Source organism: Dromiciops gliroides, chromosome 5, assembly GCF_019393635.1.
Source record: "Dromiciops gliroides isolate mDroGli1 chromosome 5, mDroGli1.pri, whole genome shotgun sequence".
Lineage (NCBI taxonomy): Eukaryota > Metazoa > Chordata > Mammalia > Microbiotheria > Microbiotheriidae > Dromiciops > Dromiciops gliroides.
Window position 1 is genome coordinate 273,376,055 of NC_057865.1, and position 25,464 is coordinate 273,401,518.

The window sequence follows — 25,464 nt, forward strand, 5'->3', positions numbered from 1 at the left end:
GCAGGGTTTGTGTGTATGTTGGATGCTATGATAAAACAGAAATAAAAAGACCCCTAAAGGCAGCTAGGTGGCGCAGTGGATAAAGCACTGGCCCTGGATTCAGAAGTACCTGAGTTCAAATCCACCTCAGACACTTGACACTTACTAGCTGTGTGACCCTGGGCAAGTCACTTAACCCTCATTGCCCTGTCAAAAAAAAAAAAAAAAGACCCTTAGGCTTCTGAACAATAAACAGAACTCTTTCACATTTCCCTCCCTGGCCATGACCTTTGAGTCCTATTCTCCCTATTTGAACCCTCTTGAAAGACATTTTGGATCTAAGATCATGGCCATGCTCAGGACCTGCATCTAATGTGAAATTTTGTTGTTGTTTAGTTGTTCAGTCATGTCTGATTCTTCATGACCCCATGGACCGTAGCATGCCAGGCACGTTTACCCTCCACTATCTTCCAAAGTCTGTCCAAACTCATGTTCATTGCTTCTGTGACACCATCTAGCCATCTCATCCTCTGCCATCCCCTTCTCCTTTGGCCTCCAATCTTTCCCAACATCTGGGTCTTTCCTGATGAGTCCCATCTTCTCATTATGTGGCCAAAGGATTTAAGCTTCAGCTTCTGTATTTCACCTTCCAGCGAATAACTTGAATTAATTTATTTAAGTATTGACTGATTGGATCTCCTTGTTGTCCAGGGAATTTTCAAAAGTCTTCTCCAGACCCACAATTTGAAAGCATCAATTATGGGGTGATCAGCTTTCCTTATTGTCCCATTCTCACAGCCATACATTTCTACAAGAAAAAACATAGCTTTGACTCAATGGACCTTTGTTGGCAAGGTGATGTCTCTGCTTTTTAATATGCCATCCAGATTTGCCATAGCCTTCCTTCCAAGGAGCAATCATCTTTTAATTTCATGGCTGCACTGCCTGTCTACAGTGATCATTGAGCCCAAGAACACAAAATCTAACACTACTTCCATTTCCTCTCCCTCTGTTTGCCAGGAAGTGATGGGACCAGTTGCCGTGATCTGACTTTTTTAATGTTAAGCTTCAAGCCAGCTTTTACCCTCTTTCCTTCTCATCAAGAGGCTTAATTCTTCTACACTTTCTGCCATCAGAGTGATATCATCTGCATATGTGAGATTGTTGATATTTTTCCTGGCAATCTTAATTCCAGCTTTTGATTCATCCAGCCTGGCATTTTGCATGATGTACTCTCTATATAAGTTAAATAAGTAAGGTAACCATATACAGCCTCGCTGTGCTCCTTTTCCAATCTTAAACAAATTGATCGTTCCATATTCAGTTCCAACTGTTGCTTCTTGATCTGCACAGGTTCCTTAGGAGACAAGTAAAATGATCTGTTACTCCCATCTCTTTGAGGACTTGCCATATTTTGTTGTGTAGTCAATGAAGCAGAAGTATGTGCTTTTCTGGAATTCCCTTGCTTTCTCCATAATCCAGTGAATGTTGGCAATTTGCTCTTTAGTTTGTCTACCTCTTTGAAAACTAGATTGCACTTCTGGTAATTCTCAGTTCACATATTGCTGAAACCTAGCTTGCAGAATCTTTTTTTTTTTTTTTGTGGGGCATTGAGAGTTAAGTGACTTGCCCAGGGTCACACAGCTAGTAAGTGTCAAGTATCTGAGACCAGATTTGAACTCATGTCCTCCTGAATCCAGGGCTGGTGCTTTATCCACTGTGCCACCTAGCTGCCCCTCCATTCCATTTTCTAAATTTGCTGGCATATTGAGTCCCACACTTTAACAGCATCATCTTTTAGGATTTTAAATAACTCGGCTACAATTCTATCACCTCCACTAGTCTTATTGTTAGCAAGGCTTCCTAATGCCTACTTGACTTCTTCGCTCTCGTGGATGTCTGGCTCTACATCACTAACCACACCATTGTGGTTGGTGATGTTAAATTCTTTCTTTTATAGTTCTTCTATACATTCTTGACACATCTTCTGAATCTCTTCTATTTCTGTTGTCTCTATGCTTTTTATCTTTTATCATGCCCATTTCCCTTGATATCTCTTATTTTCTTGAAGAGATTTCTTGTCTTGCCCTTCCATTATTTTCTCCTATTTCTTTTCATTGCTCATTTAAGAAAACCTTACCTCTCCTTGTTACTCTCTGGAATTCTCCATATATCTTTCTCTTTCCTTCTTCATCTTTTTGTAAAGCCTCGTAAGATAGCCATTTTGCTTTCTTGCTCTTCTTTTCCTTTCAGCGTTTTTATGTGACTGCCTCCTGTACCATATTGCAAACTTCTGTCCATAGTTCTTCAGGCACTCTCTCTACCAGATCTAATCCCTTAAATCTATTCCTTGCCTCCACTTCATATCAGAAGAGATGTTATTTAGGTCATACCTACATTGTCTGATGGTTTTCCAATTTAAATCTGAATTTTGCAATAAGAAGTTCATGATCAGAGCCCTAGTAGGCCCTGGTGTGATAAAATAATGGGATTTGGTAGACTCCCAGGAGCCCCCACCTAAAGTTTGATTTGGAATTGATTGAATTGGGTGAGACTGAGAGACTAAGTACCTACTTGTGATGATTAAATCGGAACCACACCTGGCTGGCCCTGAGTAGGGTATTGTTCTCAGAAGTTGAACCTAGTTAAAGTTGATTAATTGAGATCACACGTGGCCAACCCTGAGGAGAGTGTGTTCTCAGAGGCTATGGACTGTCACATCAACAGGAGACAGCTCTTGACCAATCAACTTGAAGAACCTCCCATTTTGGGGAGGAGGACAGGAAGTAGAAGGGGGAGCTGGTGGACGGGGAGTTTGCTCTTTTGGTTCGAGACATCTTCTTGGTGGCAGGACTTCACGTGGGATGTTAGGAAAGCTAGGATTTCCTGCTATAAGGAATCTGTTTCTCTCTCTTCACTTATAATTATCTTATAATATATCTTTTAATAAACCCTGAAAAGCCTAAACTCTTGCTAAATTTATCAGTGATTTTAGCCAGTTTCCCCCCCCCCAAACTGGGGGGACAGATTAGAACCCACATTTAGATTTTTAAATAACACACTAGGTTTTGTCTTAATTGATTGTATAGGGTTTTCCCATCTTTGGCTACAAATATATAATCAGCCTGATTTTGATGTTGACCATCTGGTGATGTCCATATGCAGAGTTGCCTTTTGGGTTGTTGAAGAAGAGCATTTGCTTTGACAAGTGAGTTATCTTGACCAAACTCTATTAGTCTCTGCCCTGCTTCATTTTGTTCTCCAAGGCCAAACTTGCCTGTTATTCTGCTTATCTTTTGGTCTCCTACTTGAGCATTCCAGTTCTCTGTGATGAACGTGATGTCTGTTTCTGGCATTATTTTTAGAAGATGTCCTAGGTCTTCAATAGAACTGATCCATTTGGGCCTCTTTGGCATCAGTGGTTGGAGCATAGCCTGTGTGAGGTTGACTGATTTGTCTTGGATTCAAATGAATATCATTCTGTCATTTTTGAGATTATTTTCCAGTCCTACTTTTCTCACTCTTTTATATTGACTATGAAGGCCACTCCATTTCTTCTAAGGGATTCTTGCCCACAGTCTATGTAATGATCACTTGAATTAAATTGACCCATTCCTGTCCATTTAAGTTCACTGAAACCCAAGATGTCAATGTTTGATCTTTCCATCTCCTGTTTGACAATATGCCAGTTTACCTTGGTTCATTGATCTTACATTCCAGGTTCCTTTGCAGTATTCATCTTTGTAGCATCAGATTTTCCTTCTGTCACCCAATGCATCCACAGCTGAGCTTCCTTTTGGCTTGGCTGAGCCCTTTTATTAATACGAGAGCTAATACTTGGAGTTTCCTCTGCTCTTCACCTTCCAACCTACGTGGCTCATCTTCCAGTGTCATCTCTTTGATCATTTATTACTACCCGTGGGGTTTTCTTAGCAAAGACACTGGAATGGTTTCCCATTTCCTTCTCCAGTGGAACACCTTTTGCCAGAACTCTCCATTATGACCTGAATGCTTTTGGTAACCCTGCACGGCATAGCTCATAGTTTCATTGAGCCACACAAGCCCCTCTGCCATGACAAGGCAGTGATCCAGGAGGGGCCAAGATGAAATAAATTACAAGATAAGAGCAAAAGGACCATTGCAAGAGGGTGATTCCTTTATAGATTTGCAGTTAAATTTGCTGATTAACCAAACTCATTGCTGCTATCTTGGTTTTTAATTTCCCTCACCGCAACTCCTGGACATTTTTTAAATGAAAGTAGATTCACCTTTGACAATATTTCATTGCATTTGGCTTCTGCTCATTTTTAATGTTGTTCTTTCATCTCTCCAGCTTCCGGAGTTTAGACCCTGATACATTTTCATTCTACAATTCTGGGACATTGTTAGTGGAGGAAAACGTTAATGCAGAAAATTACAAAGCAATGCTTGAATTTCTGCTTTCAAGCAAAACAAGAAAGACCAACCTCTCAGGTAGATAAAATGATAACATTCTTTAGGATTGTCCCCATGTTTCAGTCTTTAATTCAGCCTCATCTATCACCTAACGTTTTGATCTTAGTATTAAGGTCTGAGTGTGACATTAGTTATACTGTCTTGGGAGGATTGCATAATACAGGGTCTGGTCTAGCAAGCTGGGAGGTGGGGGTCTGGAATGGGAATTTGATCCCAGATGTCTGTCCACCTTCACAAGGGGAGAGCATCATGAATAAAACAAAGAAGTAAAACTGCCTTCAGTGGGAATATGAGGACAAAAAAGAACAGGGGGTTGTCTGCCAGGAAGGTCCCAGTTGGATCCATCTGAGTAGGCATGGCTTTTGTCAGATTATGTATTTGAGCCACAGGGACACAGCCAACCAGCCTGGGTCAGGTCATTTGACCTTCAGAATTGCCCTGGGGTTCTGCTGAGTAGAGAGCTAGCCTTGGTTTGGGAGTCAGACTGTAGTGGGGAGGCCTTCAACCAGCTTGATACTAGTGCTGGGAAAGGTGGCAGATCATGAATTACTGGGGTACTTTAAGCCTTTTGTGTCTATGCACTGCTAGCAAACCCACCCTCTGTGAAAGCATCTGAGAACTGTGTGTAACATGCTCCTCCTGGTATCCACATCCTGCTGGCTAAGGAGCTTGGAATGTTGGCTCAGAACACACTCCAGAGGTTATTCCGGACTGAGATGACATGGAATCCCCCAGGCTTGTGAAAGCTGGCTCATCTTCTGGTGCCTGCCCAGCCATCCCTTCTCCTTTTTGGTGTGCTTGGGTTAGAGGTTGGAGGCCCATCACTGCAGGAATGGCAGAACTCTTGAGCTCAGAAATGACTTTTATGTTACAAGTAGCATCTTATATAGTATATATTGTATAACATCACATATGGTATATCTACCCATCATCTCAGAAGTTGATAAGTGAACCTATTGGTGTAACTGTTTTTTGGGGTAGGGGTGAGAGTAAAGGTTGATTTTTTTAAAAAACAATTTATTTAAAATTGTTATTTATGCCCCATTTTTTGCCAGAGTCAAGCCACAATGTACCCACTTTTAAAATTTGATTTTTTTTACAGTGAAGCATTGGGATATCTGCTTTCATTCTCTTTATTGTGCTTCCACAGATGCCAAGCCCATTTGCAGATGTCTGGTTTCTGCATATGGACCATAATACAGAGAACTCTGATTGCATTAAAATTTCTCTCTCTTTCAGAGCTTTTATGAAAACTGAGATCAGCTAGATCTTGTTAATGAGCCTGGTTATCTAATACCCAGCTCAGAGACCAGGCTGATACCTCAGGGAAATCTTCTCTGTGCTTTGAGGGAAGAGTACAGTGCCCCTGCCTGGGTTATGAAGTGAGGCTAGGATTCTCGCCAGACCCTAGAATGTGGCCCATGCCTCCCAGCCCCTGTATCTTTGTTTATGCTGCATTCTACTGCCTGGAGAATGCACTTCACTATCCATTCAACCTATACAAATTACATCCATCTTTCAATGCCCAGCTCAAGTCATCTCTGGAACATTTTCCCTGATTGCCTTAGTATAGTTATATCTCTTTCCCTCAGAACTCCTACAGCATTTTTGATTTGTGTTGATTTAATCCCTGCCCAGTCATCACTTTGTGAAAGTATGGGTATGGTTGCCTCATGGTGTATGCCCACATATAGTAGGATGTGTCCATATGGATGCGGCTAATGAGTGATGTGGACAGATGTCTTGGATCTGAGACCTGGCCCATTTCTATGCAGAGAGTAGAAACACATAAAAAAAAATAGTGAATAGCTAAATAAATCCATTTATTCAAGCAAAAAAGGTAAATAGAAATTATATAGATAAGAAAGAGAAAGAGAGGGGGGAGGAAGGAAGGAAGGAAGGAAGGAAGAAAGAAAGAAAAGGAAAGGAAAAGAAAGAAAGGAAGGAAGGAAGAAAGAAAAGAAAGAAAGAAAGAAAGAAAGAAAGAAAAAGAAAGAAAGAAAGAAAGAAAGAAAGAAAGAAAGAAAGAAAGAAAGAAAGAAAGAAAGAAAGAAAGAAAGAAAGAAAGAAAGAAAGGGACAGCTAGGTAGTGCAGTGGATAAAGCACTGGCCCTGGATTCAGGAGGACCTGAGTTCAAATTCGGTCTCAGATACTTGACACTTATTAGCTGTGTGACCCTGGGCAAGTCACTTAACCTTCATTGCCCCGCAAAAAAAGAAAGAAATTATATGATTAGAATATATCTAAGAATACACAAGCATCACTAAAGTCTTTGGCTGAGAGCAAGATGAGAGCTCAGGTCGGAAGAGAGGGTGGCTAGATCTCCCCTAAAGGATACTCTCCGCTGTCTCTAGAGAGGCAGACAGGTTGAGTAGTCAGGTTCCCCCATATGTCTACAACTTCCAAAGTTGCTTCTTCGTGAAGTGTCCTCTGCCCACATGTCCCTGGTACCTGTTAGGTGGATATGTAGCTAGCATCCCTGTCAGTATGATCTCCATCAACCAGGAGTCATACTCCAAACTCAGTAGTGTACAAAGTGCCCTAATCTCAACTGAAAGCCTGGTTAATCAATGTAACTGGAACCTTTCTGGTACACACTTACTGGGTTTTGGACTCCTAAGGTCTCCTATACCCCAAAGTGCCCCTGACCCAGACGAGGCCCTTTACAAACATTTCTCAACTGAAGCTCGGAGGCATTAAACATTACTGTTGCTTCTGTGTGCCTGTGACTTCCTGGGCACTGCCATCAGCCTCAGAACACATCCTCATCACTTGAATCACTCATTGTTTCCTTGAACGGTACCTAAGGCTGATTGACACAGTGAGTCTAGAGGAGATACAGAAGAAATGTTTCCTCCTCTTTGGACTTTCAGATGATCTCTTGTATGGTCTGTTAAGGGCTAAAATTCTAGCTAAACTGTCTAAAATATCTAATGAGTGGTCGCCAATAAATTATAAGCTTTATCAAGAGTTAGGCTTTTAAGCATTTATTAAGGAGAATAAGAATTTGGTAAAGAGAGAGAAAGGTCTAGATTCCTATCTATTAAAGGGAGAGCGCATTTCTAGCTCCGCTCTCCACCAGAGTCCTCAGGAAAGAGCGTGAGAGTGAGCACCAGTCTCTTCCTTCCTCCTCCCACTAGCCCGTGTCACTTCCTGATGCCAAAGAAAAGACTCCTGGTCTTGCCCTCAAAGACCTTCGCTTCATGGGCGGAACTCTTCTACAGTAAGTCTCCAGCAGGTGGCGTCCTTCCAATCGTTACAGGTCTCTGGGGGCAATCAATGTCCCCTAGATTTTAATATCAGGAGAAAATTCCAAAAAATAATTTTTTTAAGGAAGGACCTTTTAGGGGCAGCTAGGTGATGCAGTGGATAGAACACTGGCCCTGGATTCAGGAGGACCTGAGTTCAAATCCAGACTCAGATACTTGACACTTACTAGCTGTGTGATCTTGGGCAAACCACTTAACCCTTATTGCTCTACCACAAAAAGGAAGGACTTTTTCATTCATTTTCCTGATAAATTGTAAAATATTTGAGGCCAGGGATCCTCTCTTGGACATCTTTGTAACCCACACTCAGCACAGCACAGACTTGCACGTGATAGGTAACCAATCAAATAATTGCTGAATGAATGAACACATTAAAAAATGGAAGTGGAATTGGGTTGAGCTAGAAAGTTTTGATGAAAAAACTCACCAATGTATTCTGGTTTACTATACCATAGTAGGCATTTTTGCTTTAATTAATTATAGTGTCATATTGAATCTGATTGTTTCAGGGGACATAATCAGCAGTTTAATTCCAATACTTTTGTTTGTTTGTTTGTTTGTCCCATAGATACTGATGAATTTTCATTTTCCAGCTCCAAAGTAAGTGAAGTAGAAAGCCCCAAGGTGCCTGTTCCAACTGAAAGCGATGCTGGTAAAGATCGGATGGGAAATCTTGGCATCTTGGACCATTTTGTCAGAACTTTTTTGCATTGCAAAAGAGCAGTGGTAATGTAGCAAACCTCATAATCTCATTTACTAATTTAAAATAGCATTTTCTTTGAAAAGAGCATTGAAATAAGGATGTAACAAGCATTTCTCAGCTTGTTCGTATCTTTTCCATGTTTTTGGAAATCTTTCACCCTATGGCGAGGGTGCTGGACTTGAATTTAGGAAGATGTGAGTTTGAATTCTACCTCAGACACCTAGTTGCTGTGTGACCTTGGGCACAGTCACTTAACCATGGCATCTTGATTGTCAGTCAACAAAAATGTAGGCAGTGGACTTGAAGTCAGAAAGACTTGGGTTCAAATCCTACTTCAGACTCTTAATAGCTCTCACTTAACTTCTCTGATTTTCAGTTTGCTAATCTGTAAAATGATAGGATAGAACTTGGAAGCATCTAAGGTACCTCCAGATCAATAATCCTGTGACACCCCTCAGCTTCAGTTTCCTCACCTGTAAAATGAGGTGATTGGATTCTGAGATCCAGCCCTAGGTATGTGATCCTATCATCAAATTTGAACTGAGTTTCCCAGAAAGCATAGGGGTTACAAGTGGAGAACCCCTTTGGGCATACACAGGATATCTGGGGGAAGGCATTCTCTTTTTTGGTTGTCTACTAGAACTCACACAGATCTGGGATTTTGTTTGTGGCCATAAAATATTTTTGGAGACTTGACAATGGTCTTGCTTTTGTTGGACTCCATCATGCCATGGCGATGACCCTCAAAAGCTCTGCCTTCCCTATAAGACTTGACTAGGCAAGGAAAGATTTTAGTATATGCCTGATGACAAATTAAGCCTCTTCTCAGTGGAGCTTAGCCACGTGTGGAGAAGCTCAAGACTCTCAGGTTGACCCCTAGGTAATGAAATCACAAGCCATGGCAATGGGTAGGATGGACAAAATGGCTCCGGGTGCCTTGGGGCCATCTTCTGTAGTGATGATGACAGAGTGCTGGGAGAAAGGAGAAAGCCCAGAGTTCCTGGACCTCCTTCCAACTTGAGTTTTGGCTCTCATTCTCTAAATGTCACAATTTTGCCCAGTATATTGATCTACTGGAGGGATGGAACCATTTCAGTATTGACATTCTTGCCATAATTGAAACTGTTGAAGGACAATGACAAATTCTTCCAGCCAACATTTATTAAGTGCATCTGGCATACACTGGTTCTATGACTGGGGCAAGTCCTAGGGCCTGAGGGGATATGCAGGTCCAAATGAAACAGTTCTTGCCCTCAAGGCCCTTCCATTTTATGGAAGGTACAGCATGTGTACAGGTAAGTTAATCCATGGGAATGTGAAGAGGGAGAGAGCACAAACATCTGGGGAGATCTGGGAGCCTTCGGAGAGGAAAGGGCACCCAAGCTAAGCCTTGAAAGAAGGTAAGGATTGTAGGAGAGAGAGACAAAGAGGGAGTTGCATTCCAGGCGTGGAGAATGGTTTAGGCAAATTTAAGAGTTGGAAGGTCAACTTTAGAGAAGAACTTATTAGGATGGAGAAGTGGGAGATCTAAGGTGGAAATGTCTTAATAAGAGATAGTACAGAGAGCACTTTGAGGCTTGCAAAGTGCTTTGTACACTCATGAGTTGATCCCTCAATGACCCTGTTCAGAAAATTCTACATAATGCTATCCCCCATTCTAGAGATGAATAAGCTGAGGCTGGGGGCAGCTAGGTGGCCCAGTGGATAAAACAGTGGCCCTGGATTCCGGAGGACCTGAGTTCAAATCTGGCTTCAGACACTTGACACTTACTAGCTGTGTGACCCTGGGCAAGTCACTTAACCCTCATTGCCCCGCAATAGATAGATAGATAGATAGATAGATAGATAGATAGATAGATAGATAGATAGATAGATAAACAAACAAATAAATAGAATAGAATAGAATAGAATAGAATAGAATAGAATAGAATAGAATAGAATAGAATAGAATAGAATAGAATAGAATAGAATAGAATAGAATAGAATAGAATAGAATAGAAATAAAATGAGGCTCAAGTGAAGTAAAATAACCTGTCCAGGATACTACCATTAGTAAAGAGATTCAAACCCAGTGTTCTCTGGACTCCTAGTGTTCTTCTTTCCTCTGGGTCAAGTGGCCTCTCTGTATAACTTGGAAGCTAAGTGGGTTAATAAACCAAGTAGCCAGGTTCTTTGAGGGGTCAAAGTCCCTATGAACCAAGGTGACATCTATGAGCCAGTAAAGGAGCACCTTGAGAGGGGGAAGGGAGTGAGTCTATATTAGATGAGGCAGGATTTGAACTCGGGTCCTCCTGACTCCCTCCACACCCAGCACTCTATATGCCTTAGAGGAGAAGAGGTTGTGGCGTGAGTGTGGCAGAGGCAGAGTTGGGGTCTGGTTGTGTTACAGAATCATAGAACTTGAGGGTTAGAAGGAACCCATCAATGACCATCTCCCGGCCATGCCTCCCTCTTCCCCTCCACCTCATAGAATTCCTACCTTCCTACAAGATTTGACTCAAGCACCATGTTCTGCAGAAGCATTTCTTGATTTCCCTCCCAACTGCCACAGCCTTCCCTTCCTGATCACCTTTCTCTGAGCTTTGTGACTATTCTCCTTGAATTTCTTCTCTGTGGACTGAGATGTCCTCATTGCTTTCCCACTAGAATGGAAGCTCTTCACAAGGAGGGATGGTGTTATTTCTGTACTTGTATCTTCAGCACCTGACAAAGAGTGGGCTCAGAGAAGGTGCTTAATGAATGCTTGGTGGTTGAATGACCTTAAAGTCATCTAGAGCGACCTGTTCCTGAAAAAGAATCCTCACTGCACCCTACCTGAAAAGTAGTCACCCTGCCTCTGCTGTGAGATTTCTGTGAGGAGGCACTCACAATGGCATGGAACTAAGGACACTTGGACCCAAGAAGAATTTGGCTTTTTTATGTACTCGGGATGAAACCAAGTGGACTGCTTGTTGTCTAGACTGTGACTGGCAGTTGGACGGACGACCTAGAGAGCTCATCCAGCATCTAGGGTGGGCTCTGTAAATAAACAAGATGAGCTAAAAACTGAACAGGGGGAGGAAGAAGAGAATGGTTGGTTGCATATGGGAATGCGGACATATGTCCAGTGATGCTGTGTAGCTACTAGTCATGGAATACTATGGTCTGCATAGAATTGAAATTGGAGGTCATACAATGGGCAGTGGAAAGGTGTACAGTGGGTATATGAGCAGACTGAAACTTGGTACAAATGAAGAATTACAGAGGGGGAGAAGTGTGAAAGATGTCACCAGAACAGTGTCTGGCAGAAAAAATGAGATGGACTACTTATGTCCGAAAAAGTAGGGATAGCCAATAGAGTAAGTTGGTTGCAATCTGCATTATTGGAGGTAATACTCACAATGATAAGATCAGATGTATTTGAATAATAGTATCATAGGGAATTCATTACCTTCAGAGGCAACCCTTTTTATTTGTGGAGACTTAGAGTTGTTAGGAAGTGTTTCCTTTTATAGAGCCAGAATCTAATCATCTCATGATCATTTACCACTCCTGGTTCTGACCCTTAGAACTAAGGAAAACAATTTAAATCTCCCTTCCACATAATCCTTGTAGATAGCTAATACAATCACATGAGCCTTCTCTTTTTTCAAGCCATACATCCTTTCTTCCATCAAGCGTTCATGATTAGACATAGTCTTCAGCCCTCTTCTCTTTGTTACTCTTATTTGGGACAGTGAATCTGAAAATGGATTAGAAAAACTAGCTCTCTGTCATCTTGAGCAAGTAACTGTCTCTCTGTGTCTTCAGTTTTGTCACCTGAAGGGCTGGACTAAGTGATCTTCAAGGTCCTTTCTGGATTTTACGGTCAGCAATTTTATATAGGGCATTATGCTGGGTGACTTAGCTGCATCTACCTCCCCCTATCCCCTCAAGAGTTGGGGTTTTGGGGGGGCAGCTAGACGGTACAATGGATAAAGCACTGGCCCTGGATTCAGGAGGACCTGAGTTCAAATCTGATCTCAGACAGACACTTGACACTTACTAGCTGTGTGACCCTGGGCAAGTCACTTAACCCTTCCTGCCCCACCAAAAAAAAAAGAGTAGGGGGGTTTTAAAATGTAGAAAGAGCTCTAAAGTTGTGGGCTTAAAGGCTTTCTGTTGGACTCTGGCCTTCCTAGAAAATAAAAAGAACACAAAAGATCCTCAGTGGTCTCATTACCTAAATTATGTCAATGAAGCCTTTCTTGAAATTAACTTTTGCCCATGCGTTGACAATTTATCAAAATGTCTTGTGTGGCATATGCAGAATTTTGCTATTTTGGCTAAACTCTGTGATGTAACTGACCGATGTGGAGCTATAACAGCCATAGATGATGGTAATGATCATTAATTTGCTTATGAAAACAAGTCCAGTGGCATCTGAGAACATATAAAAATGGAGTGGTTATTAATTAATTTCTGCACTTCAAGCTATGAGCTTTACACATCTCTCACTGATCCTTCCATGTTGATCAGGCATGTGTTTAAATGAACAGATGGTAACAGTGGTTCTGTCAGCTTTTATAGAAGTTTTTTAAAAAGCCCAGAACTTGGAACTGAGGTCTTAGGTTGAATGAGAGACAGTACACCTCGCTTTTATGTGATTAATGTAAAATTCACTCTAAATAAATGGTTTTTACCTGTTGCCTTTTGGAAATTGCATGATTCATAAACTGAGAGATGAAATAAAAAGTTAAGTATTCTTATACTTGACACTTACTAGCTATGTGACCCTGGGCAAGTCACTTAACCCTCATTGCCCCACCAAAAAAAAAAGAAAAAAAGAAAAATTAAGTATTCTTATACCCTATTTTAACAAAAACCATGAGATAACACAAAGATGCAAATAATACAAAGATAAATACAAAAATAATACAAAGATAAACATACAAGAGATCCTGACACCCAACAGATGAACTGGGAGATGGCTATTGATATTTTAAGAGGATTCTTCATTTTACAAAAAGGATTTATTGTGGGATTCCTTTAAATAATAATGGCACCTAATGCTATCAATTGATAGTTATAAAAATTTGATTCCCACACAGATTGATTAGGAATACATCTATATCTTGGAAAGAAGTAAAACCATGGGCTACTTAGTCTACGCTCTTCATTTTAGACATGGGGAAACTGAGGCCCGGAGAAGGTATGGCTCAGTGTTATATAGGGATCAAGCAATAGGACTGATAGTTGAACCAAGGTCCTTGGCCACAAAAGGCACCATCCTTTCTATCATAGTATGTCGCTTCTCTCTATCCAAAGGACAAATTGACATTCTTTAACTGTAATAGATCACCTCTGTAACCTAGAGTTGTCTATTCTACAGGATCTTTGTTCTTGAGATTAAGGTTGTCCATCTACCCCCAAACACCTCATCTGACAGAAAAAAAACAGACTCAATTTCTTCATGTTGATATTTTATTGTAGAAAGTATTTGTTTCAGTCTGTAACAAACACCTTTGGGAATAAGGAAGGACTCTACTGTCTAGTTGGGTTAGATTTCCTTTCCCCAAAGTGAACAATTGCTTTAATTTTTCTATTTTGCTTTCGGACATGGAAGCAGGTTTGAAATCTACAGAAATGTGGACAAGAGAACCCTTTGTGACCAGAGTCATCAGAAGTGTTACCATCATCCTTGTTGGGATTTCATCAGAGTGGGACACTCCTGAGCTGGAGGATACATGATCCTAGGCACTGACCTGGAATGGTTTTTAGAAGTCATTGAGGCCAACATCCCTGTTTTATAGATGAGAGGCATTTAATGAATTATCACAGTAAGAAAAGAAGTGACAGAGCCTCTCCTGCATAAAGCTGGGGCACACTGCCCTACAAACGTACCTCCCAACAGTGGGGAGAGTGCAATTAGAGAAATACCTATGCAGCAAATGACTGTGGCCCTGGAGCCTCCTGATGTCTCTTCTGTGTTGAACTCTGTTCTGTTGAGTACTGCTCCCCCAAATATTTTTGGCTCCAGCTGCTCTGGAAGCTTCTCCTGATGTAATTTCCCCCACATCTGACTTTGGGTTCCCCTGAAATCCTCAATGAATGCATTTCTGTGCTCTTTTAACCAACTGGTTGAGAAAGAGTAAGCCTCCTTGTCTAAGGACCAGTAGAGATTCTCCAGTTTTGCACCTTAGGTCTGTAAAGAATTAATTGTTATTCGAGGTTTTTATGACCCCATCTTTTGGTTAGAATTTTAAAAACCCTGGCGCGCACACTGGCCTGGGGCTCAGGTACTGCGCCTCTGCAATGGCATGGTATCCACCCACTGGTTGTAGCCATAGCCATGGGCCTGGCAAAATTATAATGACTGGAAGCCCAGTGAGGGCAGTCATGTGACTGTCAGTCATGGCTGCCAGCCAACTGGCTTGGGGCTGTGTGTGGTCAGGCTGGGGTCTGCTGGGAAGGAGAAGGGAGGAGTTTTGCCATGCTAGCTTGAAGCTGCAAAGCAACAGGGCGCAGCTGTGTGTTCTCAGCTGATCCCTGGGCAGTGGTGTTATTCAGGTTGTATCATTTCCCTTTCCCCGTTTTTTTCCTTTCCCTTAATTCTACTGATCTTGCTTGTCTTTTTAAGTTTGTTCTTGTTAATAAATCCTGTTCTGTTTTTGAGGGAGGCTGTTGGTCTCCTTCCTTGCCCCAATATTGCGGTGAGCTGCCTAGCTAACACCCCCCAATTAAAATTTGGCCCCTATGGGTCTTGACTTAGAGGTTTGTGAATTCTTTGCTGGGAGATTTTCAGCTTCAGACACCAGATTCTCAGGAATAAAGAACTGGGTCCCCTCTCCTGCAAGCTCATGTCCTTGCTGGCACATGCTTTCTCTCTTTCATAAGAAAACTTACCCTAGTTTATGGTGACTGTAATGAGGGTTAAGTGACCCCAGTTAGAGGAAGGGGGCCAGTAAATTATTGTAGCACCATTTGGACCATGAACCTCTGACTCTAGACCCAACGATCTTTCTAATGTGGCACACTACTTCTAATTTTGTTACATTTTATTTTTTCCAATTCCATGTAAAAACAAATTTTAACATTGATCTTTTAAAAATTTGAGTTCCAAATTCTCTCCCTCCCTCCTCCCTTTCCCCTTCCTTGAGAAGGCAAGCAATTTGATATAGATTATAGATGTGCAGCCATGTAAAACATATCTCCATATAAGTCATGTTGTGAAAGAAAACACAGACCAACACCCCCCCCACACACACACACAAATAGTTAAAAATATATTTTGGTCTGTATTCAGAAACCATTGATGTTCTTTCTCTGGAGATGGACAGCATTTTTCATCATGAGTCAGGATTGTCTTGGGTCATTGTATTGCTGAGAAGAGCTAAGTCATTCACAGTTGATCATCATACAATACTGCTCTTACTGTGTACAATGTCCTGTTTCTGCTCACTTTACTTTGTATCAGTTCATGCAAGTCTTCCCAGGTTTTTCTGAAAGCATCCTGTTCCTCATTTCTTATACACAATAGTTTTCCATCACAATCATATATCACAACTTGTTCAACCATTTCCCAGTTGATGGGCATCCCCTCAATTTCTAGTTCTTTGCCATCACTAAAAGAGCTGCTAGAAATATTTTTGCACATGTGGGTTCTTTTTCTTCTCATCTTATCTCTTTGGGACACAGACCAAGTAGTGGTATCACTGGGTCAAAGAGTATGCACAATTTTATCGCCCTTTGGGCGTAGTTCCAAATTGCTCTCCAGAATTTGTTTGCAATTCCACTGACAATGCATTATTGTTGTTGTTCAGTCATTCAGTTGTGTAACCCTGTGGACCATAGCATGTCAGTGCTGTCCATGGGGTTTTCTTGGCAAGGATACTGGAGTTGTTTGCCATTTCCTTCTCCATTGGATTAGGGCAAACCAAGATTAAGTGACTTGCCCAGGATCACATAGCTAGTGTCTGAGGCTGGATTTGAACTTGTGTCTTCCCAACTCTAGGCCCAGCATTCTGCCCAGTGAGCTGACTCCCACATAAGTGCATTAGTGTCCTAATTTTTCCACATCCCCTGCAACATTTGTTATTTTTCTTTTCTGACATATTAGCCAATCTGATGGATATGAGGTGATACCTTAGAGCTTATACCAGTATTTTCCTTTTTAAAGATTTCTCTGTCTCTCTCTCTCTCTCATTTATTTATAGTTATTTCTATTTATATATTTATATTTAATAAAACATTATATATAATATTTTATATTTTCCTTAATTACATTATAAAAGTATTTTTACTAAGAGAATTTATATCCACACATGTTTAGTTTTCCTCAGCCTGATTCTTATTTGATCTTACAACACTTTTTTTTCTGCAGAATGTTCTTTGATGTTAGACAGGTTTTTTTAATGTAGGCTTTGCATTTTGTCAGTAAATGTGGATAAGTGATATGTGACTGTTAGAAAAAAATATATTGTGCCTGAAAAATTATTGCTGGTTAAAAGTATTTTATATCTTAGCACTACTTTTAGTTAGAGGTTGAGTAGTTTTGCATTATGCCAAAATAGGTGTTAGATACATATTAGATATACATTAGAAATAATGTCTTTGAAAGTCTTTTCATTTCACATAGATGCTTTACATTTTTAAGGAATGCTCTTATAATTTCATGTTAGCTAGATTAGGCAATGGAGGAAATGTTGCCAGCAGTCTCTAAATGTGTACATTCATTTTAATGACTCAGTGAAGAAAGATGTTTTTCATATCTGTCTTCTGGAAACGTAAGTCTCTGTTGCATATTGCTTGTGTTCTAGGTTCTTGCTCACCGTGGTGGTTATTGGACCTTACTTCAGAATGCCTCCCGGGTTCTTTGGAACTACGCCCTGGAAGTACAGATGCTCCTTAAACAGGCACATGCTTTTTCCAGAACATTCCCCGTCAGCAAGGATGCTATCTTATGCACATTTGTGTTGCCATTTCATTTGGCGTCCGAAGCACTCCTTGATATGCTAGTAGACCTGCAGAATAGCAAATCTCTTAAGGTAAGGTCTGTTGGGTGGATGGTGTCTTTCTATTGTGTTTTCAGCTGGAAACTGCTTATGATGAAGGAAGATTTGGGGTGGGTCAGACAGCAAGGATGTCAGAAACAATGCTCAGAGCGATTTATACGGGAGCATCGATGACCCTAAAATTCATAGGGTTGAGCCAGCAGTCTAGCTCTATTACAGAGAGGAAAATATAAAGCATTACCAGGTTCTGGTGTTAAATAATAGATGTGTGTTCTTCTCGTGTTTAGCAACAAAGGCGAATGGAATGATGATGAATGAATGGGTACCTTTCATTGTTCTCATTTAGAGTTCTTTCAAGAATTCACAGCTTGGGAGAAATAGAAATTAATTTTTCTTGTGTTTATATTTGGTTTGGTTGTAGTCCATCTGTTTCTCATAATTATGTTGAACAAGATACTTAGCTTCTACTGAAGTGAATTTAAATTATGTTAGCATATTAGAACTCAACTGTTGATGCATTTACAAACAAATCAATAATGCCCTACTCTCTCACCTTTGGTGAGTTCTGATTGAGCTCATTATTTGTGCTCACCCTAGTTGTATTTGTATGGAAGTGTGAGATGTGGGACTAAGAGTCTGGAGCTAGGATTTGAGGTAAAAAAAAAATCTTGGCTCGCACTTGCTGAAGTAAGTCCAAGCCTGGAAGAACTAGGTGACTTTCCATCCAAGCACAGAGCTGGAAAGCATAATAATTTTGGAAAATAGAGTGGATTCTGTCTAAACACTTATTTCTCTTTCTTTTTAGTGACTGAGCAGAGGGTGATGAAGTGATGAGGGTAGCGCTACTCTGCCCCCTGACCAATGAGAATTCTGAGAGAAAGGGACCATATCATCCTTGGCTTCATTAAAGCCAAAAAGGAGGGGATTCTGGGCATGGTCAGCCACATACTAGAGACCTTAGGGGAGCAAATTTCAAAAATCTCAGAGAAAAGATGATCCTATATTGCCGAAGGATCCAGAGGCTCTTCAGAGCAGAGTTTTGATGTTAGAATGTAGCTGCACTTGAGGTACACTTTCCAACCAACTAAAATTCTGAAAATGCTTGGAGGCAAAGGTAGGTGACAGAGGATAACACAGAAGAAGAGTCCATAATAAGATCTTGGTGAGGTAGGATAAAAAAGAGTGAAATTCAATAAGGACAATTTAATGGCTCACACTTGCTTGGTTGCCTGGGTGCTGGCCAGCATGAAGAATGGTGGCTTCCATTACAAGGCGAGGTTGCTGGACCTGGAGTTCTGCATTCTGTACGCTGTGGACTGCCTGACAATGAGGGTTATGGATTCCTCTACCAGTGCAGAATGGTGCCACCTCTGTGCCTTAGAGAGTTTCCAAGGTCACTCAGCTAACAGATATCAGAAATAGGACCTGAGCTCATGCCTTCTGGACTTCAAGACCAGTTCTCTAGCTAGCATGCCACATCTATCTCAGAACAAGAACAAGAACAATGATAATGTATCAACATATCTAGGTTTTGTGATTTTTGACGTGAAAATTCCCTCCAACAATCGTCCATAGTAGAGGGGTCCCACTGGAGGCCTGCTCCAGACAGATTAAAATGTAATTGGGAAATGTTTAACCAACTAAATAAAAATACAATACGATACAGATGAGGTTAATGAGTGGTTTTCTAAGCCAGCGTGCAGCCCACAAGGATCCCTTTCTAGATTTCATTTTGATACCTTGGAGAGCTCCTGAGGCTCTTTGAAGCAGTGACTTGCCCAAGGTCACTCAGCTCCCCCAGTGTCACAGGGAGGACTGCAGAAGCAGGGTCCACATGGAGGGGTCTTGTTGTTTGTTTGCTTTTGCTTTTGTTTTTTAAATAGTTTCCTCTTCATTTCTCTTGTAGTAGTTTTCAATAAGCAGGTATTAAGCTCCTGTTGTATGCTAGACACCATGCTAAGTGTTGGGGTCCCTGCTGAGGGAGACAGTATTCAAACCTTTATGTTGTACATGTGTGTATACACATATGTATATATAATAGATAAATGTTTTGCCTTTATTTGTATCCCTAGCATGTGTGTATACACATGTTATATGTATCTATATAGATATCTATATGTATATATACACATACATACATACATACATAAGGAGGCAGCTACATATGAAGGCTCAGTGGATAGAATGCTGGGCCTGGAGTCATGAAGACTTGAATTCAAATCTGTTCTTTGACACTTACTAGCTGTGTGACCCTGGGCAAGTCACTTAACTTCTGTTTGTCTTAATCCATTGGAGAAGGAAATGGCAAACTGTCTGCCTCTTTACCAAAAAAATTCCCCTAGCCATTATTGGTATGTTATAGTCATGAAAAGTTAGACATGATTGAATAACTAAACAACAACAACACATACATACATATACATATATATGTATACATTAGATAAATACATAGATATTATAGTATGTACATATATACATATATAAATTGGAGATAACCTTAGAGGGAAGAAGTCATTAGCATTAAGGGGGACTGGGAAAGGCTTCTTTTTTTCCCAAGGCATTTGGGGTTAAGTGACTTGCCCAGGGTCACACAGCCAGTAAGTGTCAAGTGTCTTAGGCCAGATTTTAACTCAGGTTCTACTAACTCCGGGGCTGGTGTTCTATCCACTGTGCCACCTATCTGCCCCAAGGCTTCTTGAATTAGATACTATTTAGCCTTTCTGTATTTATCTTTTATGTTGTCAGGCAGTGAGGTAGGTAGTGCAATGGGTAGAGTATGGGACTTGTTAAAAGACCTGAGTTTGAATCCTGACACTGAAACTTATTATTTGTGTGATCCTGAACAAGTCCCTTAAATTCCCTATGATTCAGTTTCCTTGTCAAAAAAAAAATGGTAATAATAGTAGCATCTACCTCACAGGTTTATTTGTGAAGATCAAATGTGTTAACATAGCATTACAAACCTTAAAGTGCTATGTAAATTCTATGAGTTGTTATTACCATTATTATTATTACTACTGCTATCTTCCCCATTAGAATGTAAGCTCCTTGCTAGTAAACATTGTTTTTATTTTTTTGTATCCCCATTGCTTAACAAGGCACCTGGTTATGGTAAGCCCTTTATAAATAGTTGGATAGATTGATTGAAATTATTATTTATTCTTGGATACATTCAGGGTTAGTGAACTTTGGAGGAGTCACCTGGAAGAAAATACACTTTGGTACCAAATCTTGAATAGACATGTGTTTGACCTCAATATTGAACTTGTTGATCATTTGCAGATTTTGGATGACAATAAAGATTTTGGTGTCCCGAGTGCTTATGGAAGCATTGAAGATGATGATGGTGGCTTTAATCTGACATTTGAAGATCCTTTTGATGATATGAATTTGGTTGACTTGAAGTATATTTCCGACTTCATCTTTAAAACTTTGGAAATTTTGTACAGAGTGGGAAAATGGGAAACACTATCGCATATTGCCCTCCATTTCAATGAAATTACACAGTAAGTAAGATGAATGCTGCCTTGATCTGCAGAGCCCGAATCAGATACAAATTGACCCATGTTAGTTGAAACTCTTAACCGCTATAGTTCTAATGACCTGTTTTGTCCTGCTAGTGAGAGGTACACAGAGCAGGTGACCCCACTATTAGTCTATGCTCAGAGAAAACTTCTGGAGAGAATCAAGAAGTTCAGTGGCCAAGAGATAATCAAGATAGAAAACATCATTGAGGACAAGGTGAGGTTTGGGGTGTGTGTGTGTGTGTGTGTGTGTGTGTGTGTGTGTGTGTGTGTGTGTGTGTGTGCGCGCGTGTGTGCTCGCACGCACACAGTGTGTTTACTCATCTTGAAACACAAACCATCTTAGTGAATTTGTTCCATCCTTCCCATAACCTTTTTGTAGCATTTCCAAACAATGGGCATAGGACAATATTACTTTGCGTATGAAGAAAGAGAACTTCGCACTTAATTCACAGAAAAGTTTTCACCCAAGTTTGGTAAATTAGCTTGTATCATTTCCTGTATCCTTTCAAGTCCTCAGGAGTGGTACACTCATTTTTTACAGCCTTACCCCCCACCCCACCTCATATTTCTATTTTTAAATCCTTATGATTTCAGGCTTCGGACATGATGATGATTGAGAGTAGATGGCCCAAAATTAAACACAGTGGAAGTTAATTCTGAAAAACATCATCAAAGAAAATGTAAATTGTGCTAAATTGTTCTAAATGATGAGTGGGGTGGGAGAACCATCCCACGTGTTCCGTGATTGCAAAGTAACAAGAAAAGTAGCCCACATCTCCTAAATGTTTCAAATTAGATAATATAAGATAAATTTAGGAGAGTGAATCACACAATATTGGAAAACTATACTCTAATTGCCACATGTAATTTGTATAATGCTCTCCTCCAGCTGTACTCTACAGAATGAATATGAAGAATGCTGTCGTTTGTTTGGGAGAGCGGATCATGATTGAATGCTGCCATCCTGGCTCCTATATTAAGCATCATGTTTTTGCTTCTTTATTTTGACAAGTGAAAATAAGAGAAAAACCCAAGGAAACTAGAAATGGATGACTAAGTAATGAACATTCTTTTTTTTAAGATAAATCCCCGCAATATCATTGGAAAACAGCCCCATGCTGCTTTTCGGCCTAACGAGGCAGGATGGAGAGGGGGGTTTATAGATTTTGAGCAGGATGGAGTTCATTCAGGTAAGTATGGAACCCGGCCCGACAACCCTATTTACTAATTTTCCTATAAGGCTCACCTTTCTCCTCTATTACTTCTCCACTCTGCTAGAACTTCATCTTACCTAATTAAAAAAGTTTCTAAAATCCTTTTCTAGTGGTTTATTTGATTAAAAAATAATCCATTTGGCATTTGCCCATCTGTCTTAATCTCATTAGTTTTGTTATTTACATTATTACAGACCTCAATTAAGATGGATTTTTTGGGAGGAAAAAAAAAGCAAATGTATTTTTTATTGAATTTCTAAGATGAAAGGAGATACGGGGTGGCTGCTAATTGCCCACACCTTGGTGGTTTTCTTTTATTCTCTCAGTGTAGGAGAAAGGGGGAACAATTGGAACTGGCCTTCCACTGCTGCCTTCCCTGGTGCCCTAGAGAAAGTTCTGTCCTGATTTCCAAAGCAGTCCAGGCTCCTATGATGCATACAGATTGCTTCTCCTGGGTACCCTAGTTTCCTTCTCTTTAGATTATCATCTGAGGCACTGGGCATTTAGGAAACTTGCGACGTCTGATTTTCACTCATGAGTCACTCAAGAGTTGAGCTTCAAGGTTTGGGCCACATATAGTTTGAAGACATGAGGCACTGAAAAGATAATATAAATGAGAATAAAAGCTGGAATTGTCTTGAATCTCATGTGTTCTTGTATCTCCTGGTAATGGTCACGGATGCATGGAAGGTTCACTAGACTTGCTTCTGCATGTGTTCATATTTAAGGGTCACCTCCAGAAGTTACACAGGAGATGGGGGAGATGGGGAAGGCCTAATTTTCAGTAACCAACAGAAAAACCATACTTGCTATTCTTTTTTTTCTTTCTTTCTTTCTTTGTTTTGGTGAGGCAGTTGGGGGTAAGTGACTTGGCTAGGGTCACACAGCTAGTAAGTGTAAAGTGTCTGAAGTTGGATTTGAACTCAGGTCTTCCTGAATCCAGGGCCAGTGCTCTATCCACTGCGCCACCTAGCTGCCCCACACTTGCTATTCTTTATGAATAGTTCCTTTCAATGAAAAAGAGTTAGATCAGGCAAACATTTATTAAGAATTCACTTTGTGGCTCTGTGTTGTGCCTGTGGATATAAAGACAGAGAAGTGATACCGTCCTGGCCTTCACTGATTTCTAAGACTTGGAAGTCATCTGCTTTGAGACCTGCCCACTGATTATAAATGTGATTTCTTTCATTCCCTCTACACTGAAGACATTTTAAGAGGGTTTGGATGAAGGAATGAAGAGCCCTAAATGTCATCAAACCAACAGTATCATTTCGGGAAGAAAGTGAATTGAGATAAGGGAAGTATTCCTAGCACAGAACACTCAGTTTGAGGAAGGACTGAGGCATAGCTGTATTCATGCAAATAGAGCATCAGGACTTGTGAGCCAGGTGAGAAGCCTCTGGCCAGATATCAGAGGATTCTGTCCTCTATCCTGGTCTGTTGGGGTACGAAGAAGACCCAAACAGGCTGGAGTGATATGTCACAATGAATAGAGTTAAGTTGATAGGGATAGAGGAAAATATTAGAATTGCAATTTTTAGAAAACCACCACAAACTGCACAAGTGAAAGGGAGGGAAGGCTGTGGATTTCAGTGTCTGCAAACTGGACATTGGTCAGACAAAGTGATGTGGCAGGGAGATGCAGAGACACTTGTCTGCCATGGAGCTGGTAAGATAAAACCAATCCAGAGGGGGCAGCAAGGTGGCCCAGTGAATAGAGCACCAGCCCTGGAGTCAGGAGGACCTGAGTTCAAATCCAGCCTCAGACACTTGACACTTACTAGCTGTGTGACCCTGGGCAAGTCACTTAACTCCAATTGCTTAAAAAAATAATAATAATGAAAAATATAAAATAAAACCAATCTAGACCCTTTAAATGTATGTGTGTATGTTTGAGTGTGTATATACATGTGTGAGTATGTGTTTGTATATGTGTATATGCATATCTGTATGTGTTAATGTGTATGCTTGAGTAAATGGGTATGAATGTATATATGTATGTTGTGTGAGCATATGTATGTTTATGTGTAGGTATGTTTGTGTTCATGTGTATGTTTATATATGTATGTGTGTATATGTGTGTGTGTATATGTGTGTGTGTGTGTGTGTGTGTGTGTGTGTATTGTTTGGGTTTGAGATGCAAAACCCTCGTTGCCTGCCATGCTCAGGGGAACCTCAGTAGATATTTGGGGTGGCACCCCAGCACCCCTGAGATCTGACATCATCTCCTCTGTTGGGCATTTGTGGCTCTATGCCATCTGGCCACTTCAGCCCACTTCCCCAGACCCGTTCCATACACATCGCTCCCCTTGGCATGCTCTTTGGTGCAGCCACACTGGCTTTCTTGCAGTGCCCGATGTACAAATGTGTCATCCATCTTCTGTCTCTGCCTTCGCCCAGGCTGTCCCCATGCCTGGAACACTCTCCCTCTCCCCATTGGATTCTCAGAATCCTCGGGTGCCTATAAGGCACAGCTTAAGTGTTAGCTGTGCCTGAGGCCTTTCTCAGTCTCCCCAGCTGGTAGTACCTTCACCTCACGTCTCCCCCTACTCTTTCCATGTAGGAATATAAGCTGTCCCTCCCTATTGTCCTCCTCTCCTATGCTCCCCCCAATTGAAGGTGCTTGAGGACAGGGACTGGTTTAGCCTTGTTTTTGGAATAAAGGCTTGGGGGATAGTCAAAGACTAGCACATAGTCCCGGGTGTTTGATCCTGTCCTCAGGAATGTTTGTGGGTCTATATCTCTGAGTTATTGTGAAGAATGATAACTCTGGTGTGCACAAGTCATTGTTGACTAGCCTGAAGCTTCTTTGGCAGCACGTATACTGGGGTAGCAGTAGTATTGTGTGGTCCTGGGCTTTGGGGCACTCTCATTTGCACCTGCCTGCTTTTTATGGGATGGAGCTCCTCCTCCCGCTGGGTGGGGCTTCCCTTCCAGCCACTCCCTTGGCTCCTTTTCTCCCCAAGACATCACTGGAAAGATGATGGAGACCCATCCATCAGTGCCAGCTCAGCTAGTCACAACCACCATTATCTTTTGTGTGTTTCATCGATGAAGAGGTCTTGGTATATGTATCCTCTGCGTTCTCAGAAGCTGTGAACATGCATCAGCCATTCGATGTTATCGTTCAGAGCTCCCAGACAGAGAAGACTCTGGAGGTAAAACACCTACAGCTTTAAATCTCTTCCCCCTCCCGCTCTCAGGATGAAGCTCACAATAGCAGCATCCCAACTGAGTCAGCTGAACTTCATCCTCGGCTTTCCCCCAAATCACTAGTTGCACCAGGACTTCTAATGGTCCTACAGATGATCCACTGAAGGAGATGGTGGTTAGCCTGGAAAGGA

The 25,464-nt window shown here is 41.1% G+C and overlaps 1 protein-coding gene across 1 annotated transcript in view; it reads left to right on the forward strand.

The window, feature by feature from the left end:
* The window catches only part of CFAP54 (cilia and flagella associated protein 54), a 347,358-nt gene that overhangs the window by 166,596 nt on the left and 155,298 nt on the right, over positions 1–25,464 (forward strand). The window contains exons 36-41 of the mRNA XM_043967706.1: positions 4,313–4,452; positions 8,273–8,430; positions 17,185–17,412; positions 20,662–20,885; positions 21,000–21,120; positions 21,988–22,096. Of these exons, the coding sequence (XP_043823641.1) occupies positions 4,313–4,452; positions 8,273–8,430; positions 17,185–17,412; positions 20,662–20,885; positions 21,000–21,120; positions 21,988–22,096 (980 nt within the window). The remainder of the gene's footprint in view (positions 1–4,312; positions 4,453–8,272; positions 8,431–17,184; positions 17,413–20,661; positions 20,886–20,999; positions 21,121–21,987; positions 22,097–25,464) is intronic.